This window comes from Mustela erminea, chromosome 8 (genome assembly GCF_009829155.1).
Source record: "Mustela erminea isolate mMusErm1 chromosome 8, mMusErm1.Pri, whole genome shotgun sequence".
NCBI classification, from domain to species: Eukaryota; Metazoa; Chordata; class Mammalia; order Carnivora; family Mustelidae; genus Mustela; species Mustela erminea.
In genome coordinates this window covers 87,260,545-87,273,343 of record NC_045621.1, presented here as the reverse complement: position 1 = coordinate 87,273,343, position 12,799 = coordinate 87,260,545, and the positions used below count along the sequence as shown (strand labels likewise).

Sequence of the window (12,799 nt, the reverse complement as noted above, 5' to 3'; positions counted from 1 at the left end):
AAATAATTAAAATAATTGTGTGACGAGTACTGTAAAAACCAGCAGAAGTCAAATTTATTTTTGCTACCTGCAAGCTCCACACATGTGTCATGAGCAAACAGACACATTGTATATTTGGGGCAATGATCGACTCTTCCAGGTTCTTAAAACCACAGTCTTTATTTCACCGTAAAATTTCCCAAAAACAAGTAACAGGCAGATAATAAAAATTACTGTGTGTACGAATTGATAGTCTGGATAGAGAGCAGGAGGAGACAATGAGCGATTGTATTTTTTCATAGACATAGAAAATAATTTCAATTTCGGATGAGAAAGAAAACTGTTAATAAAACATTTTATATAGCGCGAACAATTCAGCAAAACATGGAATAAGTTTCCCTTATAATTAATGTCATATTATCAAGATGCTAGAAATAGAATTGCTGAAGAATGTTATTAGTATTATTATTAAGCCTACTTCTCCTTGGGTACATAAAAATCATAAAGGGCTAGATACATGCATTTCAGCTTATAAAAATGTTGTAATGTAGACATAAATTTGCTTTATGAAACTTGGGGTTGACCCTCTGAGAAGCAATAATCCCTAGAAGCTGTCTCCAGTTAACAAAACCTCATGCGCTAGCCACCTCTGGAGGACACGGGAATTTACAACTTGAAAGAGTGGAAAGTTCTCAGACTTAGCCTGATTACAAACCTTATAAGCAAATCCACAATAACGTTTGCATCTGCTTAATCAGTTAGACAGAACGTGGATGGCGGTTCAGAGATCATCATGAATCCTCTTACTGAACACTAAGCAGCTTGGGGCCCTGTCATCTCTTGGCAAAATTTTTGAAATTAAATTAAAATTAGATGCAGAAGAATGTTGGTAATGAACATGGGCCTCCTGTATTTGATTTACAGGGAGTGGATAATGTAGACAACGCTTCCCAGTATAATCTGGAACAAAGGTTTTAAACTTTTTTTTTCCTAAGAGAGAGTTAAGATTTTGTCTTATTTTCTATCTATGAGACTTGAGGTGAGTTAGTTCATCTCTTTGGACACCAGTTTCCTCACTGATAGATATGGACAATTAAAGTAGATAAGTTATTGTGTGGCTGTGAAGAAGATGTGAAAAAAATACAAGTAACATATTTAGAAGTCTTGGCACATAGTAATGACTCAATAAACATCTGTGTGCCAGGCATTGAGGTAAGAAGGCTCTGCTTGTATTTAACTAAGTCACACCTTCTGGTAAAGCAAAAAATTCTGTTCAATAAATAAACAAGCAGGAAGGCACTCTACAGATGAGAACCCTGGCTCATACCCATCTTGGATGAAGTGATTCAAATCTTGACATTTACTGCAGTGAATTGTAGATGATCTTCTAAAGTAAGAACTCTTCAAATCCTGATAAGCTTTCAGCAAGTTTTTTAAGAATTTTTGCCCTGCAATTCTTGTAGTTCTCAATGTTTCAACAGTAATTCAAAAAAAAAAAAAAAAAAACCTCTTAGGAAAAAGAAGAAGAACAAAGGAAAGTAACTTGGAAGAATTTGTTTGCTTAATTTCTTTTTTATTTTCTTATGGGATGCTGATGATAATGAAATCTCCTACAAGAATAGCTCTTGGTTTCAGAAATGCAATTTGTACCTAAAGAAAAGAGATAGGTCAAATAGATAAATTTTCCTTTAAAAAAATGCTAAAAATCAGTTTGATGGGTGGTGTTTTGGTGTTAGGAACCCTTGATTCTTTAGTGTCCATAGGTTATATCTGAAATAAACATTTGCATTAATGTCCTGAAATTTTAATATTTGCACCGTCCTCAGACCTGTGTACATAAGCACACACATTAAATAGACTGACCATCTCCTTCACAAAGTTCATTTGCAAGTGAGGTGAGCATTTCGTGAAGTGCTTGGTTGAATTTGGAGTGTTCTAAGATGAGATCCTTTTTGTGCATGGTGGCAGACAAATTATTCAAGTCAGCGAGGGATTATTTACAAAGAATTGATCTTAGTGTTAGTATGCCACTGAAAGTGAGGGAGTAGGTAGCACAGGGTCAAGTGTATGTCTACCTTAATTGAGCCTAGCACATCTGGTTCATTACATTCTTTGATCCAAAATGAACAGTGTATTGTTTGGAGGACTAAAATTTTCAAGGAATGTGCAATTATTTGAGTCAGATGCAGTTGTAAAGCAAAAAACAGGATGTCCAACCTTCAATACAAAGTTTCCTTCTCTTCCTGCCTCTCCAAGTTCTTTGTTTTCATTTTGGGGTGACTCACATATGCATTCTTCTTTCTTCTCATTACCTTCCTTCAAATGCTTCTCTTTCTATGAATTCTGCTCTCTTTATAAGATTGGTTTTCCTTCCTTTTCTCCTTTCACTTTCTCTGCCAAAATATTTTTTGGAATAAGTGGTTCTCAGAAAAGATGCACGTGGAGAGCTAATGGATTTAAGGATGATATTAGATGAGATATCTTAGATAATGCTTCATTTTAGAGATAACAGGATAAATTCATACCATAATGCAAAGAAATAAATATAGTAAAGCTGGCAGCATTTCTTCTACATGTTTCCAAAAGATTTTCATATTGTAGGAGAAGACATATGCCACCATATGCAACATAAGGTTATCATATTCCTATCTCTAGTATGTCTAGGACAAAGTTTATTTAGTGCTAGGAATATAGAATGAGCTTGGTCTCATGTGCCTTGACTTCAGACACTGTTCACCTTACAAGGACCAGAGATACAGCCTCTAACTGATTGTTTACCAACATTGCACATCAAATGGAGAAATCCATCTGTTAAATGCAACCCGAAGTTTTTCTCGACTAGATGGCTATGTTGAAATAGAAATTCCTAAATTATGCACTTAGCTGCAGTGGCCTGCCCTCAAGTGGACTTACCCTGCAATCTCCCTGCATATTAAATTAATCATTTTACTTGCTGTCTCTTCCTCTAAAATGGAACTCTTAAGAGAAGTATCTCTTTGGATATGAAATATAGGACTTGTATGACACATTTTCCCTAACGCCTCACACAGTTTTACAAATAATGGCACAAAACCCATTTTTCTCAGTGATAGTTAAGGAGATTTTCCTATTATACAGGTCTAAATGCTTTTATGAGACATTGTAAGAACTAAAAATATGAAAGTACTGTTGTTATTAAACTCTGAGTTCTTAAGGATCCAGTGTATGCTTTGTCTTTGGGTCTATTTCTAGTATGCAAGCCCTCATTACTAAGCATTAGATCAGATTACAATTGTGTAGTGGATATCTTAATTTTGCATGTGTTCCCCATCAGATAATACCTATCTGTATTAATTATCTTGCATCTCAGTGTGTATGAATAAATCCCAGAGCTATTTAGGTCTTTGTGTTTTGCTTTCTAGCTCTTTTGTCTTACAAACGATTATATATCTCACTGTAAAAACAGTGAAGTATGTTTGGCAAACTAGCTCTCTTATTAAAGGTGCATTTTAATTGGGTATTAGAAACAACTAGCTTTAAAAATGTGATTGGCCCTGCTTTCTTTTGAGATACATTTACCACAAAAATGTACTCTATGGGAATTTGGCAAACTAACTGATAATAGGATAAATCATTTTTATTTTACAGGAAAAAGCAAATGCGTCATTATTTTGTTGCTATTATTTACTATATCAAAAAGCAAATATGATTTTAGTCAGCTGTGTGCATGAGAGTCCAGATATCGCTTTGATAAAATGAGTCAAGTGGGAAAACTTCCATTTCTTTGAATGACACATCAAATATGTCCTTATCTCTAAAAGCATTAAGGATGAAGAAGTGAAGCCTCCCTACCTTGTTTTTCCAAGTAACTTCAGCACTAATAGAAAAATCTAAATTATGATGTGTTTACTTTGCAGGAGCCAATGAGAAAGAAATTGCCCTAATGAATGGTTTGACTGTTAATTTACATCTTCTGCTGGTAAGTATCCTTTCCCACCAATGTTTAGTATACACTCATTTGTAGAATCTGACATTTTTCTATCTTTAATTCATGAGCATCTGGTGGTTTACTTATTTAAAAATAAGTTGTGAGGTTATTTTCATTTTTACCAGGAAATGCTGGACTATGATAGAAGGGCTTCTTCATAATCATGGGAGAGTTGACTCTTGCAAAGAGAGTTAGAATAATGAACAGTTCTTATCTCAGAGTATAAGGAATAAAAGTTACAGTGGGTTAAAAGCAAAACTGCTTGCCAGCACACAAAATGATGTACAAATGCCAGCAAACACTGAGCTCTTCGGAAAGATAGTTTGCCAGTATGCTGGACTTCAGCAGGGTTGGATTCTGGATCAGTTATATTTTTATGGACAAATTTTGGGGGAATAGGTTAAAAAAGATTTAGAAAATAGAATGAAATTGGAGAAAAGGGATCTAATACCTTAAAAGAGTTACTGTATTTCAAGTGCTTCCTACTTGCTTCCTACTTCCTAAGTACTTAATAAATATGTATACCTTAAAATGTCAAATATATACTTGATTTGGAATATGGTGTCTATAGTAACCGCTTGAGGCTTTGAAAAAATTTTATTTCATTTTTAAGTGAATTTATTTCATTTTTGGAAACATGTCTATGTGACCAAAGCACACAATGAATATATTAATATTAATATTAATATATTAATAATTAACACATTAATAAAAATGAAGAAATGATTGTTAAATATCCCTAAAGGAACACGTTCACAGAGTATGTTAAACATGATGGTAAATAGCATAGTTTTAAGTTCAGACACCTCAGGGTTTGATTCCTAGCTAAGTTACTTCACATCTGACTCTGGACACAGTTTTGGTGATTTCTACATCTTCATTTTCTCTGTTATGAAAATGAAGACAAAAATACCTACCTGAGGTCCCCCTGGGTGGCTCAGTAGGTTAAGACTCTGCCTTCAGCTCAGGTCCTAATCTCAGGTTCCTGGGTTCTAGCCCTGCATCAGGCTTCTGCTCAGCAGGGATCCTGCTTCCCCCTCTCTCTCTGCCTGCCTACTTGTGATCTCTCTGTCTCTGTCAAATAAATAAATAAAATCTTAAAAAAAAATACCTACCTGCTACGTATATAAAAGGGTAAAATGTGGTAATGTGTGAAAATTGCTTCAGCACGTTGGCCAGTGATCCACACTAAGTCAACAGTAGCGATCATTTCATTGTTTCTGTTGGCAGGCAGTGTTTATTCTCTAGGAACTGTGGGGAAAAAGGAAGGGCTCCCTTGAACAAATGAGCTATTTCTCCCTGGTGCCTCTAGAAATGTCAAATGTTTCATGTTAGGGATGAGGCCCTTCCAGTTAGACCTAAAATAAAATCCCATAAAGTAATAAGGCAGTGGAAATATGTACCAGAAACCAAATCAGCAGTATAAGATGAATCACCATAAATAAAATAAAATTAATGTAGAACATAGTATCCAGTCTTACAATAGAGAAATTACCATTAAAGGCATTGGAAAGGTAGTTTTTCAATTAAAATTTAAGTAAAGTTTGAGAATTTGTTTTTATCTCATGTAGTCTCCAAAATTTGCTTTTCTATTGATAAATATAATGAGCTAGTACCTTCTTTTATTTTATAATTCACTAGAAATAAGGCTAATTGGGAAAGGAACCCTTGACAGACATCTAGATGTGTCATTGAGTCAGGCCTTTAAAATGCCAGGATTATAAAATGAAAGTATGGTATAAACTGAACAAATGTATAAATTGTACATTAATGGTTTTCTCAATAAATCCATTTCATTGCAGTTATCCTTTTTTAAGCCTACACCAAAACGCTATAAAATTCTTCTGGAAGCCAAAGCCTTCCCTTCAGATCATGTAAGGATTCTTCCAATTATATTTATATTCTTTCTTTTCTTCCTAGAGGAGCACACCATTTGCCTGTGTTGAACAGTTTGTTCTCTAGTCTTTTTCCAAGTAACTTTACAATAAAAAGATCTGTCAAATGCTTTTGATTAGGTGTTTTTAAAATATAGATTGTAGCTTTATTTTTTTTTGTCCAAGTAAAACATGTGTTAGGGGAGGAAAGGTTTGAATGGGAGCATTGATTTATTAGTCTTTTTAAAAACATTGAGCGAGCTGCTGGTTTAAATCAAGTGCAGTTATAAATGTTTTATTAATTCTTGTTGCTCTTTTACTTTATGAAATCAAATCAATAATACCCTAGTGCTTAACCCTTTAGCTATATAGAATAAGAATAAAACTTTAATTTGTCCATAGCATGCTAACATAATTATTGGTGCTTTATTATCAAAAAAAAACATTGATTAAGGATTAAAAATATTTCTTGTGATTCATTGTCTTGCTTCTTTAAGAAACTTGATCATTCCAGACATAGACATGGATAAAGTTGCATATTTCACTTTTAGTGTTAGGGAAAAATTTGATTTCTGTCTCTCTATTATCACTGTTAACTGTTAAAATCTATGTCATTTAACTGTGTCCAAATCAATAGCCATTACTTTACTGAAAAGGATCAAAACCCTGATGTTGAGAAAGAATTCAGGGTCCCTAAATTTCCTGTTCCCATTCATATCTTGTACTGTTAGTGAAGGGAACTTTCTGATGTTCTTTCCTTTTATTAATGTTACTCTTTTTGGGGTAAGCCCTTCCTATAAGCTAGTTCAAATGTAACAAGTCCACACTCCTCACTCTGGTTATTTTGTAAACTCCAGTTTTGACTTAAATTAGGAGATTTAATATCTACTACAAATCTCTTAGAACTCCCTGAAGCCTAGATGGCCCCTGTGCTTCCATCCAATTTCTAAGATACAGTGTTTCAAGGAATGTTCTGATTCCTGCATATAAATTAAATTAAGCAGTTCTTTTCTGGTGTATTCTTTTCAGTCACTTTTAACCTTGACCTTAGATTCAATACAATAATATGCTTTTATTGTTATTTTATTATCTCTTTCAGAGTTATTTCAATGTACTTCTGTGCATTGGATTTGATTTAATAAATCATTCTTCTTTTCCAGTATGCTATTGAGTCACAGCTTCAACTTCATGGACTTAACATTGAGAAAAGCATGAGGATTATAAAGCCAAGAGAGGTATATGAGAAAGAGAAATAAATATTCATTCTGTTTCTCTTTAGTATTGATTTTTTTCTTCATTTTCCTCAGAAGTTTATTATCCCCATTACTTTAATGGAACTTTCAAGAATGTATAAAAGACGTATACTTCTATTACTGCTAGCTCATTTTGCTTAAAATGGAGAATTAACTTGGAAGTATATGTATTTTTATTTTTCGAGGGGTAGTCATAAGCAAACTATTTTCCTGTGAATACCACTGGAGTTTGCCATATTCTTTAGTGGGATGGAAAGGGACGGCAAATTGCATGTGTCATGTTCAATTTCAAATACCATTGCCTTTGGATACCTTTAAAATGATATTTGTTGAAATTGAATGATGCTTATCTTTTATATCTCTTTTTAATCTAAGTATCAAATATTTTCCTTTGTGCTTGGATGGGGGTGGGGGATGTAGAAAGAGATGCAGTGTAGCAGAAAGAGGCTGGGCTTTCTGGCCTGGCTGTTAGACCCCACAGAAATCCCAGGCTCAGCAACTTAACTGGGTAAGAGACTTAAAGAAAGTTACCTTATCTCTATGGAATTCCTTCATATTTAAAGAGGTAACAAAGGAAGCACCTAATCAGGGTTGACATATGTTCAAGATCTAAAATAACTGTGCACTTTCCATTAATAGAGATGTAAGGCCAAGTTGTACAGACTTTGACATACCAACCCTGCAGCTTGTGTAATTTGGCACCAAGAGATCCACACAGAATAAATTGTAGGCTTCACAAATGATGCTCCCAGGCTGTTAAGCCAATGTTTGAACAATTATTTCTTTCAACCCAGAATACTTTGAGAAATTAAAATCTACTCCATTTAGTTCTATTTGCCAACATGCAGTCAATTAATGGGATAGAAAGTTCTCATGCCTGCGACAAGGTATCTATTTTATGTGTCATATATAAATTGATAATTTCTAGCAAAAACGAAGATAGCCACTAATTTATCAGAAGTTCTAATGTTGAAAGAGGTAAGTGGTATGGAACCTCATGATTTAATCATAAATCTTGAGAGCATTCTTTAGCATTACTAGATTAGAGCAGGTCATCATCAGAGAGAACCATATTCTACCATTAAGCTGTACATTTCTTTTGTGCTTTATACTGATTCTTTAAATAAATAATTAGTATATAAAGTACTTCATCTTCTGCACTTTGAAATTATGGTGGACAAGCCATTTTAGAATTCTTTTAAGAAAAAAAAAGAGTTTTGGGTTGCCATGTTACTATTTTTATTTGGAATTTGTCTTAGAATTACTAAGATCCTTCTCTTTACATATAAAATACGTATCAGCTAATAATTTAAAGATTTCAGTATCAGTACTATTTTTTTATAGATTTCAGTTTTTAAAATAAGTTCCAGACTTCTAGTAGAAACTAAAGTATGTGCTATATTTGTGATAATATGTGCTTAACATGAGACACAGTACTTGATAAATAGCAAGTATTGCCAAAAATTAAAAATAACTGAAGGAAAATTTATGAATACCTTAAGGAGCTTCCTCCAAATATTAATGGAGTAAATGATGCTTTGACCTCAAAAAATATGTCAGATTTAGCACTGGAGAAAATTTATAAAAACTTTTTAAATAGATAAGAATGATAAGATACAAGGAGATACTTTGTGTTTAGCAGATTTCTTTTTGCTCTAGTTGTTTGCAAGACCAAGTTTAAATTCACTCAGAATTTCCACTGAGTAACCAATCATTAGTCTTAGCTGGGAAGAAGTGGAAAAATTAACCATGATAATACTGAGTTTTACTGATATTTCCCTTCATTTTCGGAGCTTGATTTTTAGACTGGTGTGGAGGAGAGTTTACTCGTGGTTAGGTTATACTCAGGTGAAAGGTATGTGTTTTTTATCCTGGAAAACATAATGTGATTGATTAATAATTTCCAAGAAAATTTTACCATTTAATATTTCAGGGGCTTCTCATACTTCCTGGTATTTTACTGGATGGGAGTAAGGAGAAAACAATTTGTAGGCATGCAAAGAGTAAAGATTAATTGAAAAACTAAAGAATAAAGCAAGTAGGGTTTTGCAAAGACAATATTTTTTTTTACAATTTTGTTATCATTTCTTATAATAACAAAAGGCATGCTTAAATGCTGCTCCCTCACCAGACTTTTGAAGACCATTAATTGGAAAAAACAAAAAAAACAAAAAAAAACCTTTTCTTTTCTTTGAGTGTTCTTATGTGGGCAAGAACTCAAGGTGAATTTTAGATTGGGAAATAAGACGTGACAAATTTGTTATTGTAGATTGGGTGTAACTTGTGCCTGACTCAACTTTAGGGTGAAGAAACACTGAGAACAGAGGATATTCTTGAAGTAATTGAGAAGGAAGGAGACTCGATTGCAGTGATCCTGTTCAGTGGGCTGCATTTTTACACTGGACAGCTCTTTAATATACCTGCCATCACAAAAGCTGGACAAGCAAAGGTATGTACACCATTTCCCCATCCCACCTTGCCCTGACCATCACTCTACTGAGTAGTCATCTAACTGCACTTCTAGTGAAATAACCTTTGTGTGTGTGTCTGTGTAAAGCTATTTAAAGAGTTTAAAAAAAAAAAAAGTAAGAACTTGCATTAAAAAAAAAATCTGTACTCTTTTGCTTTAGGGATCTTTATTTAAACCTTTTCTTTGTCACTTCTGTTGTCTCACTTCTTCATTACCATCTGCTGTCCCAAAGTTTGCCTCTAATCAGCAAGACAGGTGAGCTTCCTACAAGGTGATGTCATTGGTACTGAGTTAGTCCTTTAGCAGGCATGAGACAGAATACTTCGGATAATAACTGTATATGCCAGGATTTTTAGAAGCACAACTCTGGGACTTTGTTGTACTCATTCTCAATGTAGTTCAGTTCTCACTTAAACTTAGGTGCTTGAAGAAAGGGAGATGCAGAATAAAAGTTAACAATAGATCGCATTTGACACAGTGTACTTTTAAAAAGCCACTTCATTCTTAAGACTCTTGAGAAATTATGATCCTGCCAATAATGAGAGATTTTTCCTACATTTTTCCAAGTCATACATAACATCGTTTACTATTTTGAAATTGTGTCTCTTTATGTATGTTTGTAAAAAAAAAGAAGAAGAAAAAAAAAGAGTATTTTTAGTTTTTGTTTGCCTAAAAAAATGAAATTAGAATAATAATATTCAGCAGCTATAATTTGTATTTAAAATCCTTAAATTTCAGTTCTATTTGATTCAACAATGAAATTATGCATTTAAAAAGGTGACAATGGAATTTTGTTCTGAACATTAATAAGTTACAGGATTAATATATGTGTGAGGTCTCGTTAATATATTCAGTTATTGAAGCTAATGAATAGAACTAATGAAAAGAAATTTAGCACCGTTATCAGCAGTCTCTAGGAACTTCCAGCCATGACTTCTAACTGGTTTGATGGATAAGTGTGAAAGTGGTGCATTACAAAAGATGTAAAGATAATGTCTTCTTAATTTCGGCATTAAATGTTAAACACCAAAATAAAGGGAGGTCAATAAAAAATTATATTTTAAAATGTTATGCAAGTAATCAGCAGTCCCTATTCCCCTTAGTATACATGCATGTCTCATTAACCTTCATTGAAATGAGACAGGAAGATAGAAGACAGACCACGGGTTTTGGAGTCACAATCTGAGGTTTAAATCTTGGCTAGGTCATTGTATTGTTATATTATCTCGGGCAAGTTACTTGACTTTTCTAAGCCTCTTTTCACAAGGGTTAATTTGGAATAGCTGGACCCACTTCATGAATTCGGTGTTGAGAAGGAAGACTGTAAAATATGTGCTGTATTGCACACATTCTGCTTCCATGAAGGCTCCTTTGCACCTTGCACTGTCCTCAACAAATACGAAGCTATAGAAAGTGGCTCAGATAGACATTTTATTTCCAATTGAAAAGCAAAATAAATCTGTTTACCTAGGTGCTTTATGTAATTCTCATTCCTAAGTACTTTGCTAAAACATTCTCTCAGTATTTTCCAGGCTTGCTTTTACTTAAAAAGTATAATAAATGCCTACCATGTGACACTCTGATTAAGCCTTCAGTCAGATGAAGGTAAGAATGAGCAGTGCCATCTCAGTGTAACTGCACAGAACTGATGGATACTATGGGAGTGAAATTGGGATTGAGTAGACTTTAATTTAACCATTATCAAAATTATTCTAATGCTCATTTATACTCTGGCTAGACAGTTTCTCCCATTCCCAGTGGAAGGTTGAGAGAAGTGATTTTAAACTGTAGACTTACATAGCTCTCTTGGGTGGTCTGTGCAGATAAATCTGAAGAGAAAGAAAAATTAAAGGTGTCAATCAAAAAAGAGGAAATTCTAGAAAAAAAAAGGCCTTAAACATCACTGTAGAAATTGCTAAATAAGATAATAAAAAAAGTTTCTGGAAATGAAGTATGGCAGGAACCAAATTGATACTGAGAAGGAGCAAGGAAAGTCAACAAGAATAGTGGTTTATTTCATAACCATGTAAAAGGGAAGTGGGAACAGGAATTTTGAAAAAATATATTAACTAAAGAAATGTATGTATTATACCAAAAAGAGTGCAAATCATAACTAAGTGGCTTGATGAATTATTTTGAACCCATATAGTCATCACCCACATTAAGAAACTTCTAGAACATTTATGCTGCACAGAATCCTCAATTGTGCCTTCTCTAAAATACTGTTACCTCCCCTCCAAAGGTACCACTCCTTCCTCTAGCCATATATATTAACTTTATCCATCTATAAATGTGTTAATATGTATCTTTGTATCTGTCTTACTGGCTCATTATTACGTTTCTGAGATTCTTTCATGAAGTATGTAGTGGTAGTTTTGTGGGGTTTTTGGTAGCAGTAGTTTCGTTTTTCTTTTCATTTCAGTGTATTGTTTCAGTGTATGAAATCGATCACAATTCATTTTTGTTTTCCATTCTGATCAGGATAGGTATTTGGGGTTTATTTCCATTTGAAGGCTACTGTAGTAAGCGCGACTCTGAATATTCTCAGACATTAGGTAAGCTTTCATACCAGTTTCTGTTACATACATACTTAGGATTGGAGGTCTTGGAAATAGATATACATACGTCTAATCCTAATTAATAGTACCAACTTCCCGAAGGGTTGTACCAATTTGGTATATACTCCCATCAACATGTACGAGAGCATCTGTCACTCCACATCCTCACTGATAGCCAATCTGATTAGTTTGTAGTCGTAATGCTTTGTAGTTTTAATTTGCACTACCCCTGACTATTGATGAGGTTGGGATTTTTCAAATGTGTTTTTTGCCTTCTGAGTGTCTTCTTTTAAGAAATACGTGTTCAAATGTCTTGCCCAATTTGCATTTGGTTTTCTGCCATTACTTGGCTATAGATGGTATAGAAGTGGATTTTGAAGCATAGAAAAAATACAATATTTCCAGTGATCATATAAAAAGAAAAATTAATTAATCAAAAGAACAGTTTTGATTCATATAATGAATTTCAGATGCAGAGGCTTTTCTTAAATGAGAAGGCCTGAGGTGGTAACAAGTAGGGCTGGCCAAGGAAAATTAAACATAGTGTCAAGTTATAAGGGAAGGCCAGCATGTGAAAAGAGATGTCAGTTTGAAGATACATTTTCCTTTTTTGTCTTTGAAGCTATTTACTTTATTCTATATTATTGGCCAACCCACTATTTTGGAAATTTGCCTCACTTTCCTATTTCTACATTTTT

The 12,799-nt window shown here is 33.8% G+C and overlaps 1 protein-coding gene across 7 annotated transcripts in view; it reads left to right on the top strand.

The window, feature by feature from the left end:
• The window catches only part of KYNU (kynureninase), a 130,287-nt gene that overhangs the window by 60,259 nt on the left and 57,229 nt on the right, over positions 1-12,799 (top strand). For all 7 annotated transcript variants that reach the window (XM_032356223.1, XM_032356222.1, XM_032356225.1 and 4 more), the window contains 4 exons: positions 3,876-3,937; positions 5,749-5,820; positions 6,981-7,055; positions 9,376-9,522. In XM_032356223.1, the coding sequence (XP_032212114.1) occupies positions 3,876-3,937; positions 5,749-5,820; positions 6,981-7,055; positions 9,376-9,522 (356 nt within the window). The remainder of the gene's footprint in view (positions 1-3,875; positions 3,938-5,748; positions 5,821-6,980; positions 7,056-9,375; positions 9,523-12,799) is intronic.